The sequence below is a fragment of the Brachyistius frenatus genome, unplaced genomic scaffold (assembly GCF_029030835.1).
Source record: "Brachyistius frenatus isolate BFR_SWC_R1_liver_20210118 unplaced genomic scaffold, ASM2903083v1 Contig_170, whole genome shotgun sequence".
In the NCBI taxonomy this organism is placed as follows: domain Eukaryota; kingdom Metazoa; phylum Chordata; class Actinopteri; family Embiotocidae; genus Brachyistius; species Brachyistius frenatus.
The window spans coordinates 764,375-783,509 of record NW_027210769.1 but is presented as its reverse complement, the minus strand read 5'-3'; the positions used below and the strand labels follow the sequence as shown (position 1 = coordinate 783,509).

At 39.8% G+C, this 19,135-nt stretch overlaps 1 protein-coding gene across 1 annotated transcript; it reads left to right on the top strand.

The window, feature by feature from the left end:
* The first annotated feature begins 286 nt into the window (after nt 1-286).
* On the top strand, nt 287-18,172 carry chrm4a (cholinergic receptor, muscarinic 4a). The gene is made up of 7 exons (XM_069717186.1): nt 287-880; nt 2,210-2,364; nt 4,464-4,668; nt 4,910-4,999; nt 7,344-7,613; nt 16,552-16,683; nt 16,803-18,172. Exons 1-7 carry the CDS (start codon nt 410-412, stop codon nt 16,914-16,916), a joined length of 1,437 nt encoding a protein of 478 aa, XP_069573287.1. The 5' UTR covers nt 287-409; the 3' UTR covers nt 16,917-18,172.
* The last annotated feature ends 963 nt before the right edge of the window (nt 18,173-19,135 follow it).

Genomic DNA, 19,135 nt, shown 5'->3' with positions numbered 1-19,135 from the left:
CCTAGACAGCCAAAAGTGTGTTAAATCCCGTTTTGCTGCCGTGGACTGGCGTGTCTTTGTCGCGCTTTGCCTTGATACTGGGTTGATTTGTTACTAACCCAACTAATGTAGCGGCTGTTTTTTTTTTATTTTGCCTCCTATCCTATAATACCCATTTTGACAATAAACTTCCGTTTTTAGTTATTTCAAAGGGAAAAGAATATCTTCCAGGATATCAGCCTCACCGTTGAACACATAATATTTCTCTTAATTTCTCTTCTTGTCTCTTTCATATCCTCCAGGGTCATTGGTCAACCAATCAGCCGACCTGTTCGCCAACATCACCTGCAACGTGTCCACAAACGATTCGACGACCTGCTCGCCTGTCGACAATGGAGCGGGCGTGAGGAGTCCGTACAAAGCCCTGGAGATGTTTTTTATTGCCTTGGTTACAGGATCGCTGAGCTTTGTGACTGTTACGGGAAATATTTTAGTCATGCTGTCCATCAAAGTGAACCGCCACTTACAGACTGTCAATAACTATTTCTTATTTTCATTAGCATGTGCAGACTTGATAATTGGTGCTTTCAGCATGAATTTGTACACGGTTTACATCATCGTCGGCTACTGGCCGCTCGGGCCGGTGGTCTGTGACTTGTGGCTCGCTTTAGATTACGTTGTCTCGAACGCCTCGGTGATGAACTTGTTGATTATCAGCTTCGATCGTTACTTCTGCGTGACCAAACCGCTCACGTATCCGACCAGAAGGACGACGAAGATGGCAGGATTGATGATCGCGGCAGCGTGGATCCTGTCGTTCATCTTGTGGGCTCCCGCCATCTTGTTCTGGCAGTTCATCGTTGGGGAGCGGACAGTGCCGCCCGGAGAGTGTTACATTCAGGTTCGTTACGTAATACTCGCACTACAAATCCATTGTATAGCAGATTATTGAGAAACATATTCTCTTAACCTTTAGATTTAAAAGATTTTTTATGAGAAAACTGGTGTTTGAAACTCAATAATTTGTTCAAACATTTTAAACTACTACTGGATGTGAATGTCCCCCCTTTTGATGCCCACTAGATGGGAAACTCAATGACTTTGTTACTAGTTTTTGATAGCGTGTCTGTAGCAGGGCTTGTGCTACCGGGATTTCTCCTGGACACAGATGACTCGCTCAGTCAGATGCCTTTATTTACCCGGCCTACACAGCAATGTCTCTGTGCAAACGCGTCCCTTTCGCTTCCTTCTCCCTGCTCCCCTTTATAGGGGAGAGCTCATCAGCTCACATTCGGCTCAGCTGCGCTCATTACACCTTCCCGACATAAGCTAACTCCCCACCAAAATAACTGGTGGGAGGTTTGCATACTTATTTAATTTTTACAATTAACACCAAGGACAAGGTAGTAGAACATGTAAACTATACTACAGTATATGGGATTTCTTTGGCTTTTCTTTAAAAAAAACAAATATTAAAAAAATTAACCAGCACAGCCAAAGATCCAAATTTTCAGTCGATCAACAAAATTTAAATCAGACTCCAAACATGAGATCAGAATTTGACAAACACACAAGGATTGACCCAAAATGTTCTTTTCTAGAACTTTAAATGTTCTGTTTTAATTATCTCATTATTGTTATTTGTCTTGAAATACCAAAGTCTTTTTCTTCTGATAATGTGTTAAAAATTTCTGGATTAAAAAAAACAAAAATTCTTGTGATTTTGGATATTGTTACAAAGATCCAATTTAAATCAGACTCTAAACATGAGATCAGAATTTGACAAACACACAAGGATTGACCCAAAATGTTCTTTTCAATTTCTGTATATAAGTGATTTATTACATTTATTTGTCCTTAAAATTTAATATGTGGGTCTCTTGCCTCCTTCAGCTCGTTTCACAAATGTCTAGAGAAGTATAAGATAAGAACAGTTAAAGTTCTTTGAAATTGTGTGGTCTATTCCAGACAATAGACCACGATTATTTTGTCACACATTGTTTTCAAAAACAATATTTTTGTTTAGATATTCAGATTTAGATTTTGGACCAAAAGTATTAAGTATTAATGTGTGTACCTATTAAACTGGTCACCGTTTATTTAAAATGCATATGTGTATGCATGTATATTCTCTCTAGATGGCATAATTTTCCTATTGCTTTTTCTTTCTTTCTTTCTTTCTTTCTTTCTTTCTTTCTTTCTTTCTTCCTTCCTTTCCTTCCTCTTGCAGTTCCTTTCTAATCCTGCGGCGACATTTGGGACGGCTATCGCAGCATTTTATCTCCCTGTCATTATCATGACAGTCCTTTACATCCACATCTCCTTGGCCTCCAGGAGTCGGGTCTCCAAACACAAACCTGACAAAAAAGAGAAGAAGGGAATAAAGTAAGAGTGCCAAGTAATTAAATAAATGGTATCACACTTCTTACAAATATCTGAGATAAAAGACAATAATGCAAAGGATAAGATGGCATAAGGGGAAAAATAGAAACTGCACACGAACTAACCTATTTTTCATATAATCTCCCTTCTCTGTCTTTAAAAAAAAGAGACATTAAAATACATACAGTGGTGTGAAAAAGTGTTTGCCTCCTTCCTGATTTCTTATTTTTTTTGCATGTTTGTCACACTTAAATGTTTCAGATCATCAAACAAATTTAAATATTTGTCAAAGATAACACAAGTAAACACAAAATGCGGTTTTTAAATGAAGGTTTTTATTATGAAGGGAGAAAAACAATCCAAACCCACATGGCCCTGTGTGAAAAAGTGTTTCCCCCTAAACCTAATAACTGGTTGGACCACCCTCAGCAGCAACAACTGCAATCAAGCGTTTGTGATAACTTGCAATGAGTCTTTTCCAGCTGTGGAGGAATGTTGGCCGACTCATCTTTACAGAGTTGTTGTAATTCAGACACATTGGAGGGTTTTCCAGCACCAACCTCCTTTTTAAGTTCATGTCACAGCATCTCAATAGGATTCAGGTCAGGACTTTGACGAGGCCACTCCAAAGTCTTCATTTTGTTTTTCTTCATCCATTCAGAGGTGGACTTGCTGGTGTGTTTTGGATCATTGTCCTGCTGCAGAACCCAAGTTGGCTTCAGCTTGAGGTCACGAACAGATGGCCGGACGTTCTCCTTCAGGATGTTTTGGTATATGGTAGAATTCATGGTTCCATTTATCACAGCAAGTCTTCCAGGTCCTGAAGCAGTAAAACAGCCCCAGACCATCACACTACCACCACCATATTTTACTGTTGGTATGAGGTTCTTCTTCTGAAATGCGGTGTTACTTTTACGCCAGATGTAACGGGACACACACCTTCCAAAAAGTTCAACTTTGGTCTCGTCAGTCCACAGAGTATTTTCCCAAAAGTCTTGGGGATCATCAAGATGTTTTCTGGCAAAAATGAGACGAGCCTTAATGTTCTTTTTGCTCAGCGGTGGTTTTGGTCTTGGAACTCTGCCATGCAGCCATTTCTGCCGAGTCTCTTTCTGATGGTGGAGTCATGAACACCGACCTGAACTGAGGCAAGTGAGGCCTGCAGTTCTTTGGATGTTGTCGTGGGGTCTTTTGTGACCTCTCGGATGAGTCGTCGCTGCTCTCTCGGGGTAATTTTGGTCGGCCGGCCGCTCCTGGGAAGGTTCACCACTGTTCCGTGTTTTCTCCATTTGTGGATAATGGTTCTCACTGTGGTTCTCTGGAGTCCCAAAGCTTTAGAAATGGCTTTAGAACCTTTTCCAGACTGATAGATCTCAATTACTTTCTTTCTCATTTGTTCCTGAATTTCTTTGGATCTCGGCATGATGTCTATCTTCTGAGGATCTTCTGGTCTACTTCACTTTGTCAGGCAGGTCCTATTGAAGTGATTTCTTGATTGAGAACAGGTGTGGCAGTAATCAGGCCTGGGTGTGGCTCGAGAAATTGAACTCAGGTGTGATAAACCAGTTAAGTTCTGTTTTAACAGGAGGGGGAAACACTTTTTCACACAGGGCCATGTGAGTTTGGATTTGTTTTCTCCCTTAATAATAAAAACCTTCATTTAAAAACTGCATTTTGTGTTTACTTGTGTTATCTTTGACTAATATTTAAATTTGTTTGATGATCTGAAACATTTAAGTGTGACAGACATGCAAAAAAATTGGAAATCAGGAAGTGGGCAAATACTTTTTCACACCACTTTAGATACATTTAAATATATATTTTTGTATAATGATTAAATGGTTACAATTCACAGCTGACAAATGTTTCAAAGTTTGCTTCTATCACATTCATGTTACCCAAGCTATTAATATTCATTATTTATATACATGTCCACAATAATTGATTTGTATCCATTGATAGATTTTGAATTTCCATATAAAAGTTATATTTGCTGCTCATTCCAGTGTGATGAGCACAGATTTTTTTTTTTTTTTTTATATATATATTGAAATTTATCTTTTTATATTTTGGTGATAAAATTGTACTTTGCATTTCCCCAGAACTCCCAGTTTAATAAAGAGTCACCTGTTAAAGCAGAACAACAACAATGAGACCAGTCCCCAGGCCAGTCCCCGCTCGACACCCAAACTCAGTCTGGACTCAACTACGACTGCAGTGGAGTCTGTGAAGAACGGTCGAGTTGAGGAACCAAAACCGGGTCAGACACAACAAGCAGCCCAGCCGAGTCCAGGAGGACTCGCACAGGTACCGACTCGGAAAACCATTCAAATTACTGCTTGGATATGACCACTTGATGTTGGTAACCAGTTGCCTTACTGTCTGTCTCTGTCTGTCTATCCATCCATCCATCCATCCATCCATCCATCCATCTACCCATCCATCTACCCATCCATTCACCCATCCATCCATGCATCAATGCATCCATCCATCCATTCATCCATCCATATGCCCATAAATCCACCCATCCATCCATCCATCCATCCAGGAGGAAAAAGAGAGCTCCAACGATTCGTCAACAGCGTTCATTCCCCCCGCAGAACCAAAGGACATCACCAACAATGAGGTTACACCTGAGGTTTGTGTCCAAAAGTTGGACATGTATTTTTTTATTTTCAACACATTCTTCTCGGTCTTCAGGGTTTTAACAAATTGTATTATCATCAAACATTAAATAGAAATTAGACATGACAACTTGGACAACAAAGTTGGACTGCTATCTTTGGACAACATTGTACGTACATATGCACGGGAGCAGAGAGCTGTTTTAATTATCTCATTATTGTTATTTGTCTTGAACTACCAAAGTCTTTTTCTTCTGATGATGTATTACAAATTTCTGGATAAAAAAAAAAAATTCTTGTGATTTTGGATATTGTCACAAAGATACAAAGTACTGCTGCAGTATGCCTGAATGCATAGAGGATGCGGCAGAGTATTTTAAGAATTTTATATAGCCTCTCCATGCGCGTGAGGAAAACATGGACACGGATGGTATTGTGGAGAAACTGTCATACTGTGCACTATTGTTGGGCATGTCAATTGTCCATGTTAAGTGGTTACTGGTACATACTAATTAGGCTAATGCAGCTACATCCCCTGTTGGGTTTACAACATCATTCTGTGTGAAGCGGCTCAAACATCTTTTTTGCTATTTGTTTAAAGCTTTGGTCCTCACCAGACTTGCAAAGCTTGAATTTGGCTGTTAGAAGAGCAACTTTTACCAGCCAAAGAAAACGTTCAGTAAAAAATTTGCACAGTAAATATAAAATACATGTAGGTAAGGATGGGAATTTTATGTTGTTGTCAATATATAAGGAGCTTTGATGTCTCGATAGCAGGATTCATTAATTTATTGTAAACATAAATTAGCATATTAGCAGACTGTTATTTTAGCTAAAGAGACATTAACACAACACAAACCAAGCATCGGTGAAATTTTAATTTAATTAAAAATGTGTTTTTAATAAACATCTACTGATATCAGATCAGAAACTTAAAGGAATTCATTAAATATTGGGCTTTTAATTAAAAAAAAAAAACCTGCTCACCATATTTTATTATCTAAAAAATACTGTTCATTCAAAAATCAAAGGAAAAGTCAGATTAAAATGTGTTGTATTGAATAAACAATCATGGAGGCCAATTACTTTTGAAAGTTTCAAATTATTTCAGAGAAAATTGTCAGTTTTTTTTTTTTTTTCATAGAAGGATATAAACAAATTCACAGACATATCACTAACCTAATTATTTAAAATCTTTAAAATCTTTTTCTCAGGTTACCAACAAATCTTTCGAGGCCATTTTAGAATATACTTGTCGAAGAAGCAATTTTTTTTTTCACACGTTCTTTGCTTAACTCTTTGACATACAAAAGGCATCCAGGTAGTAATGAGAAAATTGCTTTGAATTTTAATACTTTTTAGGTGGAATAAATAATATCTTGAATGAGTTGTAAAGGGTATCAACGATTCTATCCATGGCTGTAATTAACCTCCTGAAGTAATGACTTAAATTGTGGTAAGAGGATCCCGACGGGAGAAGTGATTAGTTGTGATTCAAACTAACATGTTAAGATACTAAAGTCACACAAACAAACAGATTTAGGCAGCTGTTTCACCACAACTCCTGTGTTGTACAACTTTAATTTATGTCTTTTGTCAAAGGAGTTTGGTGGCTTTGATACCACTTTAGTTCTCAAGCACAAAAGCCTGTCTGGCAGCAACGTAAAGAAGTGACAATATTCTAAATGTAACATACATCTGCTTCCTGTACACAAACTTATAAATTAAACTGTAAAAACTGACATTGGACACCTATAAGAAATCATTTTAAAAGTCAAACTCCAAAAAAAACAATGGATCTGGGGAAGAAATGCTTGCGGTGTGATGTTTGGAGTGAATGATTGTCATTGTTTAAATCGAATTTGTTCTCAGGTCTCTCGCAAAAGAAATATTGATCTCCTTAAGACCTCTGAATAAATTAAGTTTAACTAACTAATCATACCTTTTATATATTTTCTTGCAATACAAAATATTATATTTGCCGTCCTAATATGCCCCTGCAATTTTCCGTAAATAGATTATTTTGCTGACAGTGATTTGGTTATTTACTTTTAAAAGAAAGGTCAAGTATGCATGAAAGCCTTTTGCAGTACAAATGAAGTGTGGCGTTGCTCAGTGTTCAAGTAATTGCTGATATTTTTGAGAACTGCAACAGTGTTTCAGAAAATGTTCACAAGAAATTTAGGAAAGCTTTAATACGAGATGGTTTAATTCACCTTCTGAAGGAACATTTAATATAATTTTCCTTTGTTGTGATACATGATGACAGTTCTAATTAGATTTAAATAATTTAAATTCAACAACAGGTCAAATGGCTATAAACAATCCCTGACAAAATTCTCTTGGTTCCTGTTACAGGTGGTAGCAAATCCCAGTCCTGTTGCCATGACAACAACCAATTCTGCCATGGCCAAAATCACCCCCTCGTCAAGGTGGTCCAAGATAAAGATCGTGACGAAGCAGGCCGGCGATGAATGCATCACAGCCATCGAGATCGTCCCACCAGTAGAGGGAGCCCAGACGCATTCAATCCCAATCAGCCGTCCCCGGACTGTGGCGAGAAAGTTCGCAAGCATTGCGAGAAGCCAAGTGAAGAGGAAAAGACAGATGGCTGCAAGAGAAAAGAAAGTATGTTAATACACTGAGTAAACGTTATGAGGTATAAATTGGATATGGCATAGACAGTGTGCTGATGGATTGCCTACATTTAATGGCTGAAATAATTATGTCATTTAAATTATTCTCACTATTGCAGGCCTATACTTTATATTTCTGTTTTTCATGTAGTGGTAAGTTATAATTACATGGTAATTAAAATAATTACAGCTAATATTATTTTTCAATGGCCCTTAAATCTGTGGAAAAGCACAGCTTGAAGAGTCGGTGAAACAAGTAAACTGTAACATTTCAGGTTGAGGACTTGCAAGCATGACATGAGAATCTCTTTAAAAATGTAGTTTTTACTTGGAAAAAGGTGTATAGGAAAAAACACGTGAAAGAGAGACAAAAACCAGTCAAATCAGTCCAAAGTCAAAACCAGGCGGACAAAAATCGGGACAGTGCAGTCAGTACACAAGAAAACTCACTCGGGGATCACAAGGAAAATGCTGGTTCGAAGCGCACAAGGACTACAAGATCTGGCACAGAAGGTAAGGAGCACACGGACTACATACACATGAAGGCGGCGGGACGCAAGGACAAGACAAAAATACGTGAGTAATAAAACAGGAAATTAACATAAATTAGAAAAAAATAAAACAAGTTAGGGACGAGTACGAGTCATTAGCGTATACCCACCCACAACCCTTTTCTAGGGACAGCTCCCGCTGACCTAGGTCAGTCAGAATGGCCCCGTATGAAGTCATGGTCTCAATCAACCAGATACTGGCGACGACGCACGGACCTTCTTCAGACAGTCTCGATGTCCACGACCCAGAGGAGGTCTGGAGGAGGGAATCATGGACTCTCTTTGACAGGCTTGGCCGTGCTGAAGTGGAAGTTGGGTTGAATCTTCATGGAGCCGGGGAGTCGGCGGCAAAACCACTATGATTGACCACTTTGGAGATGGGGCGCCAACTTTTGGGATTCAACACGAAAAGGAAGGTCATAAGTGGGAAGCCTAACCTTTTTGTTCAGGACAATAAGAAGGTGCAGAACGCCCTCGGTCAGCCAGCCAGCCATTTGCTCCAGGCAGAACTCCTCACGAGGGTCCACCAAGCTGGGTCCAGGGATGTCTCCGATTTAGGGAGTGGGCAGAACTCAGACTGACTTGGTGCTCCGGGGAAGGAAACAATGGTGGCTGGTGACCACACTGACAGTGAGAGAGTCCAAATAGAGTCATTTACTGGAGGAGGAAGGAGTATAGAGGCAGTGGAGAGCCGTCTCCATCTCCTGGTTGAGATGCTTGTAGTTTGTCTATTTGACTAAGGATGATAGCCAGAGGAGAGACTGACCGAGGTACCGAGGATGGAACAGATCTCCTTCAAAAAGAAGAACAAGATGGACCATCTTAAGAGAACCTGTTGACAACCGTTAGTACAGCGATGTTACCATTTGTCAGGGGAAGACCGGTGATGAAGTCCAGAGAGATGTCGGACGAGGGACATGAGGGGACTGGAAGAGATTGGGGGCAACCGCGAGGCACAACAAAATAATTTTCGATGGAAGAAACCTGCAAGAGAGGGAGGTGAAGGAGAGCTGCCCAGGTACAGAGTATTATTTCCGTGTTGTTGGGAGGTCGAGAGAGAAAAGAGGGGAAAACGTTTTTTTCAGACGCTGGAAATAGGACAGGGACGTAAAGTGTTGCTGTGGGCGGGACGGCCATGCGAGGGAGTGAAGAGGTAGCCTCGACCTCCCGCAGATCAATGTAGCACAAAGGGACCTTGGACCTCTCATCAGCCGGAGAGGGAGATTAGGAGATTTGGTTATTGTTGAGAGTCTGGAACCCGTCATTCCGAGGAAACAACTCTTTAATGCCTCGCTGCATGAACCGCACGTATGGACAGTAAATCAGTCCAAAGGAAAAACCAAGGGAGATAAAAAATCAGGCGACATAAACAGTGGGAATAAACAGTCAGTACACAAGAAAACGTACTCAGGAATCACAAGGAAAACACTGGATCTTGCAGATCCTGTGACTGGTGTGTTTTTGCATCCTCTGGGGCTAAATTCGCCATGACGACCTGCTCAGGACAAAGACAGGCATTTCAAATCTATGCCATTTGTAGAATATATTTTCATATAATTTGAAGATCTTGCCTGACTTTCACAACCTTTTTTCTGAAGCTCTCATCAGAGAGCTCTTTGAATCTCGGCGTAATGATGGCACGCGCTTCAACGGAGCTTTAAATTACACTGGTTTCACCTGTCACTCCCGAAAGAGGTCCTAATCAAATTTGGAACCCCTGATTCTAATTCTATTCCATGTTACTGGTCAGATTTTTATTTATTTAAAGCATGAAAATGAAAACAAAATATTTAATTTATTTGAGTAATATTTGTTTGAAAGAGGTTCAAACGTTCGCTTGCCAAAACGATATACCATGATGCAGGTTTTCCAATCAGGTACACAAAGAAACGAGCAATATAATCTATCATGATTGTGCATGTTTTTGCATGGCAGCATAGAGTATTTTGTGGTAAATAGGTGTCTACCCAGTCCAATAGTGTGTGACTATATAAAGCAGCTGTTTACAAAAATGACTTCCTATTGTGTTAGTACCTTCACATCATTATTGTTCAGAGTGACAGATGGTATTCCTTTGAGTTTTGAATTGATAAAGTAGGTATCTTAAACCACTTGTTTCATATTTTGATCAAGGGCTCTTCAGTTTCCTCCCACTGCACTGAGGAGGTTTTATAAGTCACCACAAATCACACTTAAACTTCAAAAACATCAGCAGCGAGCGAGGCAATTTGGGATTTGGAGTGTTTATTGTCAACTACATCAAAAATGAGGATGATGTCTTTGGAAATCCTCCAAGACTCTTCTTTCTGATGGCAAAACAAACACAACCAACACAAATTTATAAGATAATTAGAAATCAACTCATGATCGTTGTATTCTGCATTACGTGAACTTTATATGAAAGGAAATAGGAACCGAGAAGGGTTCAACGATATTCAATGGTGCCCGTCCACCGTAGGGCCAACACAGAAAGAAAAAACAATCTTGTCCAAATGATCAATTCGATAATGAGGATGCTGTGTTTTTGTGTTAAAATTAGCCCATTTCTAACACATGCTCTCATCAAACACCACAATAACTTAAAGATTGAATTAAATGAACAAAATCTTAAAAAAAAAAAATCTGGACTGAAAGATGTATTGTATATGCAAGTTCTGGAGCCTCTAAAAAAAAGATGTCATTCTGATATTTAAGCAAGTACTGTAAACTAAGATATAATCTCCTTCACCAATATCTTCTTAAGATTTTTCTTTAATTTGTTCTTAAAAAATGTCCGGAGAAAAAGTCTACATCAGATTCACGACGAGTTCTTAAACCCCGGATTTGTTCCCACCAGTGTTCTTATCTCAATGAATCCCATCAGTGCCCGTTGTCCCTAATTAGCATAAATAAACACCCAACCAATGCCCATAAAAGGACATGAGACTGCTGTCAAACTTGGAAGGCAATTGCTGTTGTCCGGTTGTCAAGGTGTTAGTGTAGTGATTATTAAGAACGTTTGGTGAATGACTACTACGCTAAACACTATCGATTTCTAAAACAAATGGCCCAATAGGCATATCTTTGTGAAATGAATGGTAAAATCTATTCAAAGAAAATTTTAACTTTGCGAGTACTACTAATTTTCATGTTGCCATTATTTTGTTATCACCAATGGACTGCTTGTGCCGTCTATGTTCGTTTCCTCCCATCAGCTAATGCACCCACTGTACAGACATTAGCCGTGAGCTGGCTGGCAACACTCCCACACAATGTGTCTCTTCCAAACAAGCCAGTGTATGCATTAGTGTAGATGTCAGAATCTGACTCAGAAGTCAGCAGGAACTCTTCTGCCCTGTGTTCCAGATGGTGTACTTGTGTACTAACACTCACTATTTTGAGTTCACACTGTCAGTACAAAAACATGCAGTACACTACAGTTACTAGGATGATGCACTCAAAACGGTCCAAAAAAAGAGGTGAAACTCTGGACACTTTCCACCCTAAATGGTTGCCAACTTGGCAAACGTAGAGGATGGGGGCGGGGCCACTGACGTAAAGGATTTTCAAATTAAAGGCGTCTGAGGAAGCTCCGGATTTTCCTTTTTCGCTGTTGCTGCTGGACAGAAGAATCAGTGTGTTTATTGAGCGTTAAACAGAGGACACAAGATGTTGATTTCTGGGTAAAATAATTAAAGCTGCAGATATTTTGGAGGCTGATGTGTTCACATGATGAGATCATTTCCTGTCAGTGCAGAACGACAGTGTGCGGTTTGAAACAACACTATCTTGTCGAAACTCCTGCACCAGAAGTAAGAGTCCGAACATGTAAGAGCACTATTTGTTAGTGTACTAAGAGAAGTATGTGAACTGTCATTTTCCTTCGTGTCTCCAACCTTTTCATCTTGTCCCTGTATATTTATGAAGCGCGTTCGTGAAGACAATTTGTTGTCCAAGTTGAAACATTCTCATTTGTCGCACCTTTACGTCTGTTTATGCCACCGTCCATCTAATTTATTGGCAGTTACTCTCACTTCTATGATTCATCTCACATAAATTCATTTGAATAGAAAAAGTGGTGATGCCATTAAAAGTAAAAGTTTTATTTACATGTCCAGTGTCACATATCAGAAAGTTAGGTTGAAGGGATTTACAGTCTGCAGAGCAAACAACAGCCTCTTCTCTCAGACCTTTGACTTGGATAAGGAACATCCCCTTACACCATTTGCTTCCGTCGTACCATCACCGGCTTTGCTTTCTCTGAGTATGTCGTGCAATCATTTAAAAGAATGCCTTCACAAATATCTGAGAAACATCTCTGTTTTCATACAGTAAGCATTTGTTCCTGCTGCCATTATTTTTTAATGTAAACACATTAGATCTGGTTGTCTGCAGTTATCCTCCCTACTGTAAACCTATTCTCTACCATAGTTGGTAGCTTTGTTAGCCTGCATGCTCCCTTGGCTTCCACCGATTGGGTTAATACATTTGTATTATTGAAATAGCGCCAAATCAAAACACAGGTTCTTTTAAGAGACTTAAGGTCTTACAACTCAACTTCACAGCATTATACACAGGAACCCAACAATTCAACAATTTCCACGTAAGCTAGAAGGAAAAAAATACCCCTTTAAGGGGAAAAAAAAAACCTCCAACAGAGGGAGGGAAAACCTCCTTTAACAGGAATAAAAGCCTCCAACAGAAGGAAGGGAAAACTCTCTTTTAACAGGAAGAAAAACCTGCAGCAGAAGGAAGGAAAAACTCTCTTTTAACAGGAAGAAAAGCCTTAAACAGAAGAAAGGAAAAACTCTCTTTTAACAGGAAAAACCCTTCAACAGAAGGAAGGAAAAACTTTCTTTTTACAGGAAGAAAAACCTTAAACAGAAGAAAGGAAAAACTCTCTTTTAACAGGAAGAAAAACCTTAAACAGAAGAAAGGAAAAACTCTCTTTTAACAGGAAGAAACCTTCAACAGAAGGAAGGAAAAACTTTCTTTTAACAGGAAGAAAAACCTTAAACAGAAGAAAGGAAAAACCCTCTTTTAACAGGAAGAAACCTTCAACAGAAGGAAGGAAAAACTTTCTTTTAACAGGAAGAAAAACCTCCAACAGAAGGAAGAAACAGCCAATAGAACAAAAAAAAAGACTATAGAAATGCAAATGATTCAGGAACTGATATTACTGATTTTAATTGATCCTCCACCAGCAGACAACAGAAGTTCTGGAACAAAAAACATAGTTTATGATATGATTTAAGCTTATGCTAATCATATTATTGTCTTTATTTTGCATTGTTAATCATTTCCTCTGTTTTATAGTAATTGGGTTGGCGGGGTGTGGTTAGCTCAGCTGCAGGGGGTAGAGAGTGGGAGGAGTGGTTCAGGGAACGGTGCTGGTGTAATGAGCACAGCTGAGCCAAATGCGAATTGATGAGCACAGCTGAGCTGGAATGAACTGATGAGCTCTCCCCTATAAAGGGGAGCAGGGAGAAGGAGGAACACGGTGGCACAGAGACATTGTTGTGTGGGCCGGGCAAATAAAGGCATTTTACACCCGAAAGTCTGACTGAGCGCATCATCTGTCTCAAAGGAACCCCCACGGTAGCTCCGACCTGCTACAGTAATAATCTCAAAGTTTTGGTGGTTGAGTTTGTGGCCCACTAATAAAAGCCGTTTCATTTGCAGTATTGTGAACAAGCAGGCTGTCTGCAGTGACCTTGTTGGGAAAACATCACAAGCGGCACAAAGGTGTGACAGATTTTCCATCACCCAGAAGTGTTTTTTTTTCCGCCAGCGCTATAACTCAACAGGCTCGCTCTTCAACTCCTTCAACTGCCAAACCGATTGACGTCACACAGGCGACAATACAAGATGGAAAGTTTCTGGAAAGTCCAAAAACACAGCTTGAAAGAGTTTCTGATCACGAAAGGTGCCACCCAAAGAAAATGAAGTTGAGATCGTCAAGATTTTTAAGACTTTAAGCTATAACCCCATTCTTGGTGATTCATGTTGAGATTATACTATCAGGTGGATAATAACAACCTTTAATGTGATGGCTATTAATAAGATTAGGAGTTCGCCGGAGATACAGAACAGCAATTTTGCCAAGTCATCGCCATGGCACCAATTTGGGCTGAGGTTAAGGGTTACCTGAAATTAACCTTAATCCTTTCATTTTAGCTGTGGTCAACAACAGTTAACTTTTTATTTTCTATACAAAATGAATTACTTGGGTGCAGAATACATCAGCAATCAAGTCCACCTCTTGGTTTCACGCAGCACTTAAAAACTGAAATGACAAAAGAAAGTGGTTTGAGATGTTTTCGCCCAGTTCCTAAAACATTTATAAATTACCATTATCGCTAAGAATATACCATTCATCATCATTTTTAAATATTTCGTACCTTATTGTCTTTCAATAATTTCAGATTTTTTTTTTGACCAACCTATAGAGGTCTTAAAACCTGGGTAAATATGCGAGTTGATCAGTCTGTAGTCAACATGAACGTCGAGTCTGTCAGTTACATCATTTTAATTCAATCTATCCATCAATGAAATTAAATTAAAATCAGTTCAGTTCAATTCAACATGCACATATACACACGTGGACAAAATAGTTGGTTCCCTTCCATTAAAGAAAGAAAAACCCACAATGATCACTGAAATAACTTGAAACTGACAAAAGTAATAATAAATAAAAATTTACAGAAAATTAACTAATGAAAATCAGACATTGTTTTTGAATTGTGGTTCAACAGAATAATTTTTTTTTTAAAAACTAATGAAAATGGCCTGGACAAAAATGATGGTACCCCTAGAAAAGATTGAAAATAATTTGGCCATAGGGACATGTTAAACTAAGGTGTCCTCTAATTAGCATCACAGGTGTCTTCAAACTTGTAATCAGTCAGTCTGCCTATTTAAAGGGTGAAAAGTAGTCACTGTGTTGTTTGGTATCATGGTGTGTACCACACTGAACATGACCACAGAAAGTTAAGGAGATTAGAAAGAAAATTATAGACAAGCATGTTAAAGGTAAAGGCTATAAGACCATCTCATCTCCAAGCAGCTTGATGTTCCTATGACTACAGTTGCACATATTATTCAGAAGTTTAAGGTCCACAGGACTGTAGCCAACCTCCCTGGACGCGGCTGCAAGAGGAAAATTTATGACAAATTGAAGAGACAGATAATACGAATGGTAACCAAAGAGCCCAGAACAACTTCCAAAGATATTAGAGGTGAACTCCAACAAGGTACATCAGTGTCAGACACCACCATCCGTCGCTGTTTCAGCCAAAGTGGACTTCATGGAAGACGACCGAGGAGGACACCACAGTTGAAAGCAAATCATAAAAAAGCAAGACTGGAATTTGACAAAATGCATATTGACGAGCCTTTGGACAGATGAGACAAAACTGGAGCTTTTTGGCAAGTCACATCAGCTCTATGTTCACAGACGCAAAAATGAAGCATACAAAGAAAAGAACACTGTTCCTACTGTGAAACATGGAGGAGGCTTGGTTATGTTCTGGGGCTGCTTTGCTGCATATGGCACAGGGTGTCTTGAATCTGTGCAGCATACAATGAAATCTCAAGACTATCAAGGCATTCTGGGGTGAAATGTGCTGCCCAGTGTCAGAAAGCTTGGTCTCAGTCGCAGGTCATCGGTCCTCCAACAGGATAATGACCCAAAACACACAGCTAAAAACACCCAAGAATGGCTAAGAGCAAAACATTGGACTATTCTGAAGTGGCCTTCTATGAGCCCTGATCTAAATCCTATTGAACATCTGTGGAAGGAGCTGAAACATGCAGTCTGGAGAAGACCTGAGACAGCTGGAGCGTGTGCTCACGAGGAGTGGGCCAAAATACCTGTTGACAGGTGCAGAAGTCTCCTTGAGAGTTACAGAAATTGCTAGATTGCAGTGATTGCCTCAAAAGGTTGTGCAACAAAAATATTAAGTTAAGGGTACCATCATTTTTGTCCAGGCCAATTTCATTAGTTTGTTTTTTTAAATGATTCTGTTGAACCACAATTCAAAAGCAATGTCTGATGTTCATTAGTTAATTTTCAGTAAAAAAAATATGTTTTATTACTTTTGTCAGTTTCAAGTTATTTCAGTGACCATTGTGGTTTTTCTTTTCTTTAACGGAAGGGTACCAACAATTTTGTCCACTTGTGTATAATCTTAAGGCATTTAACATCAGTGTGCAAAAATGACACATTTTCAAACAACGCAACACTAACTTCGCTTTCATATCTATGTCAAGTAAGTTTGAATTAATATCAAAGTGATTTTCATTTTGTTTGAGTGGGGATCTGGATATTTTTCTGTTCTCTCATTAATTTCACTTTTCCCTTCTCTCCTTTTTTTTTTTTTTCTTCACCCTCCTCCGTAGGTGACCAAGACGATCTTCGCCATCCTGCTGGCTTTCATCCTCACATGGACGCCATACAACGTCATGGTGCTGATCTCGACCTTCTGTCAGTCCTGCGTGCCCGATACAGTGTGGGCGATCGGCTACTGGCTCCCCCCCCCCCCCCCCCCCCCCCCCCCCCCCCCCCCCCCCCCCCCGGGGGGGGGGGGGGGGGGGGGGGGGGGGGGGGGGGGGGGGGGGGGGGGGGGGGGGGGGGGGGGGGGGGGGGGGGGTGTTATGTCAACTCCACCATCAACCCGGCTTGTTATGCACTGTGCAATGCCACATTTAAAAAGACTTTCAAGAACCTGCTGCTGTGCCAATATAAGAATATTGGTACGAGATGAGAAGGAATGGAGGAGGAGACGGAGGGTGGGATGGAAAAAAAGGGGGGAAGGGGCGAACCAATCCAACAACGGGGAACAGAGGAGAGAGAGAAGTATTATTCAAAGGTGAGTAAGAAAAAAGGCTGAAGGAGCCGGAGAAGATTAATGGATGGTAGAATTTGGTAAAAGGGTGCCTTCTGAAGAGACCAGACACCTGCAATGGATGAGCAACTGTTGTTTCTTCTATAAATGAATGCGAGTCCCTCCCTATTTGTACATAATAATCTCAGAGCAAAGTAAGAGTGTAAACTAGTGATTCTTGAAGATGCACATCTTCCTGTAAGGTGGAACAAAAAGACCAGAGTGAGTTCAAATGGCTTCATTAAGGAGAGTGAGGCATGGCTGAGGAAGGGGATCTTCCTGAAGAGCTGGGTGTTTGGTATGAATTTGTTGGTACACCCAAAAAGCTCATTCCTCTTGAAAAGTGACAAAATAAAAGCATTTTTTTTTTGGTATGTCAGAGAGGAAAGCAAAGAACGTATAAAAATGAAGATAAATTATTTGTTCTTCTACAAAGGTATTCTTAAATGGCCTTGACAGATTTGTTGGTACTTCAGAACAATATTAAACATGATTTGGTTATAGTGATATTTCAAACCAAATCATTCGAAATTTAAGTGGAGAAAAGAGGTCTCTACTGTTTGGTGTCATCGTGTACACCACAGGAAACCTGTGACCACTGTTGCAAATATTATGACGACCGTTTAAGGTCCACGGGACTGAAGCAGAGGAAAGTTGACCCCAGATTGAGTAGCAGAATCTTGCGAGTGGTAAACAAAGAGCAAATTTTAAAAAAAAAAAAAAAACTCCCAAAGAGAGACAAGCTTTTTGAGCATTAGTGGGGCTTCATTGAAGAAGACCCAGGAAGGAAAGAAATAAAACAACTGGAATGTATATTGCCTCAACGCTTCTGGAAAAATGTCCTTTGGACAGATGACACCAAGTTTGGGCTTTTTTTTTTTAGTCCCATTAGCCATTCGTTCACAGATGACAAGAAAAATCAAGCTTTCCAAGAAAAGAACACCTACTGTGAAACATGGATGTCGCTCAGATATATTCTCAGGCTGCTTGATTACTATCAAGGCATTCTGCAACCACAGAGCTAAAGCATCCCAAGAATGGCAAAGAACAAAAGATTGGACTGGTCTGAAGTGGCCTGAGTCCTTCTGAAGGAGCGGGGGTCCTTACAACCGAACTTTACAGCATTATACAGAGGAACCCAGCAACCTTACAACCGAACTTTACAGCATTATACAGAGGAACCCAGCAATTCAACAATTTCCACGTAAGCTAGGAGAGAAAAACTCCTCTTTAAGGGAGAAAAACCTCCAACAGAGGGAAGAAAAACTCCCTTTAACAGGAAGAAACCTCTGACAGAACCAGGCTCAGAGGTGGGCGGAGCATCGCCTCGACTGGTTGGGTTGAGGGGAGAGCAGAGAGAGAAAAGACCAGCATAGAGATACAAGAGAAGAACTGTTGGTGGAGCAGATTGGACCAAACTACCTATTTAATGGCTCAAAAACTTTGTATGCAGTGAAACAATGTGCAACAAAATATAAGGTCATATAATTTGCCATCGTCATTTTCGTAATTTTTATTATTTAAAAGAATCTGTTGAATCAAAAATCAAAGGCAAGTTCTGATTTTTATTTGATCACAGATTGCTTTTATCAGTTTTATCAAAATTGTGAGTTTTTAATTTTTTTCACTGGAAGGGTACCAACAAATTCATCCTTGACTGAATGGATGGATGGATGAATGAATAGTAGACTGTGTGGATGTATTCTGTGAAATTTCACAATTTATCAACATTAGTTTGAAAAGCATTGTGAAGGCGGACACTCTAATGTTGATCCTGAATCTTTCACATGGTCTCAACGATTTGGCTAAATTCTACTTTTGACCCAGATTTTTTTTTTTACACAACCACATTTAAAATGACATTCAAGATCCTACTGCAGCGCAAGCATAGAAAAATATAGATAAAAGATGAAAGGCGAGGAGGATGACTGAGGGATGGATGGAAGGCGGGAGGGGGTACACCAATGCAAGAATGCCGGAGAGAGGGAATATTGTTGAAAGAAACGGACGGCAGAATGTAGTAAAAATGTGTTTTCTGCAGAGATGAGACCTTAACGGGATTTAAACCATTGTCTATTCTGAGTCTAAACCGGGGATTC

Excerpts from the sequence above, each read along its gene's own strand:
- chrm4a (XM_069717186.1), top strand. The coding sequence starts at position 410 with ATGTTTTTTATTGCCTTGGTTACAGGATCGCTGAGCTTTGTGACTGTT. Across the intron at positions 5,000-7,343 it reads ACAATGAGGTTACACCTGAG|GTGGTAGCAAATCCCAGTCC; the intron begins GTTTGTGTCCAA and ends TTCCTGTTACAG. Across the intron at positions 16,684-16,802 it reads GGGCGATCGGCTACTGGCTC|TGTTATGTCAACTCCACCAT; the intron begins CCCCCCCCCCCC and ends GGGGGGGGGGGG.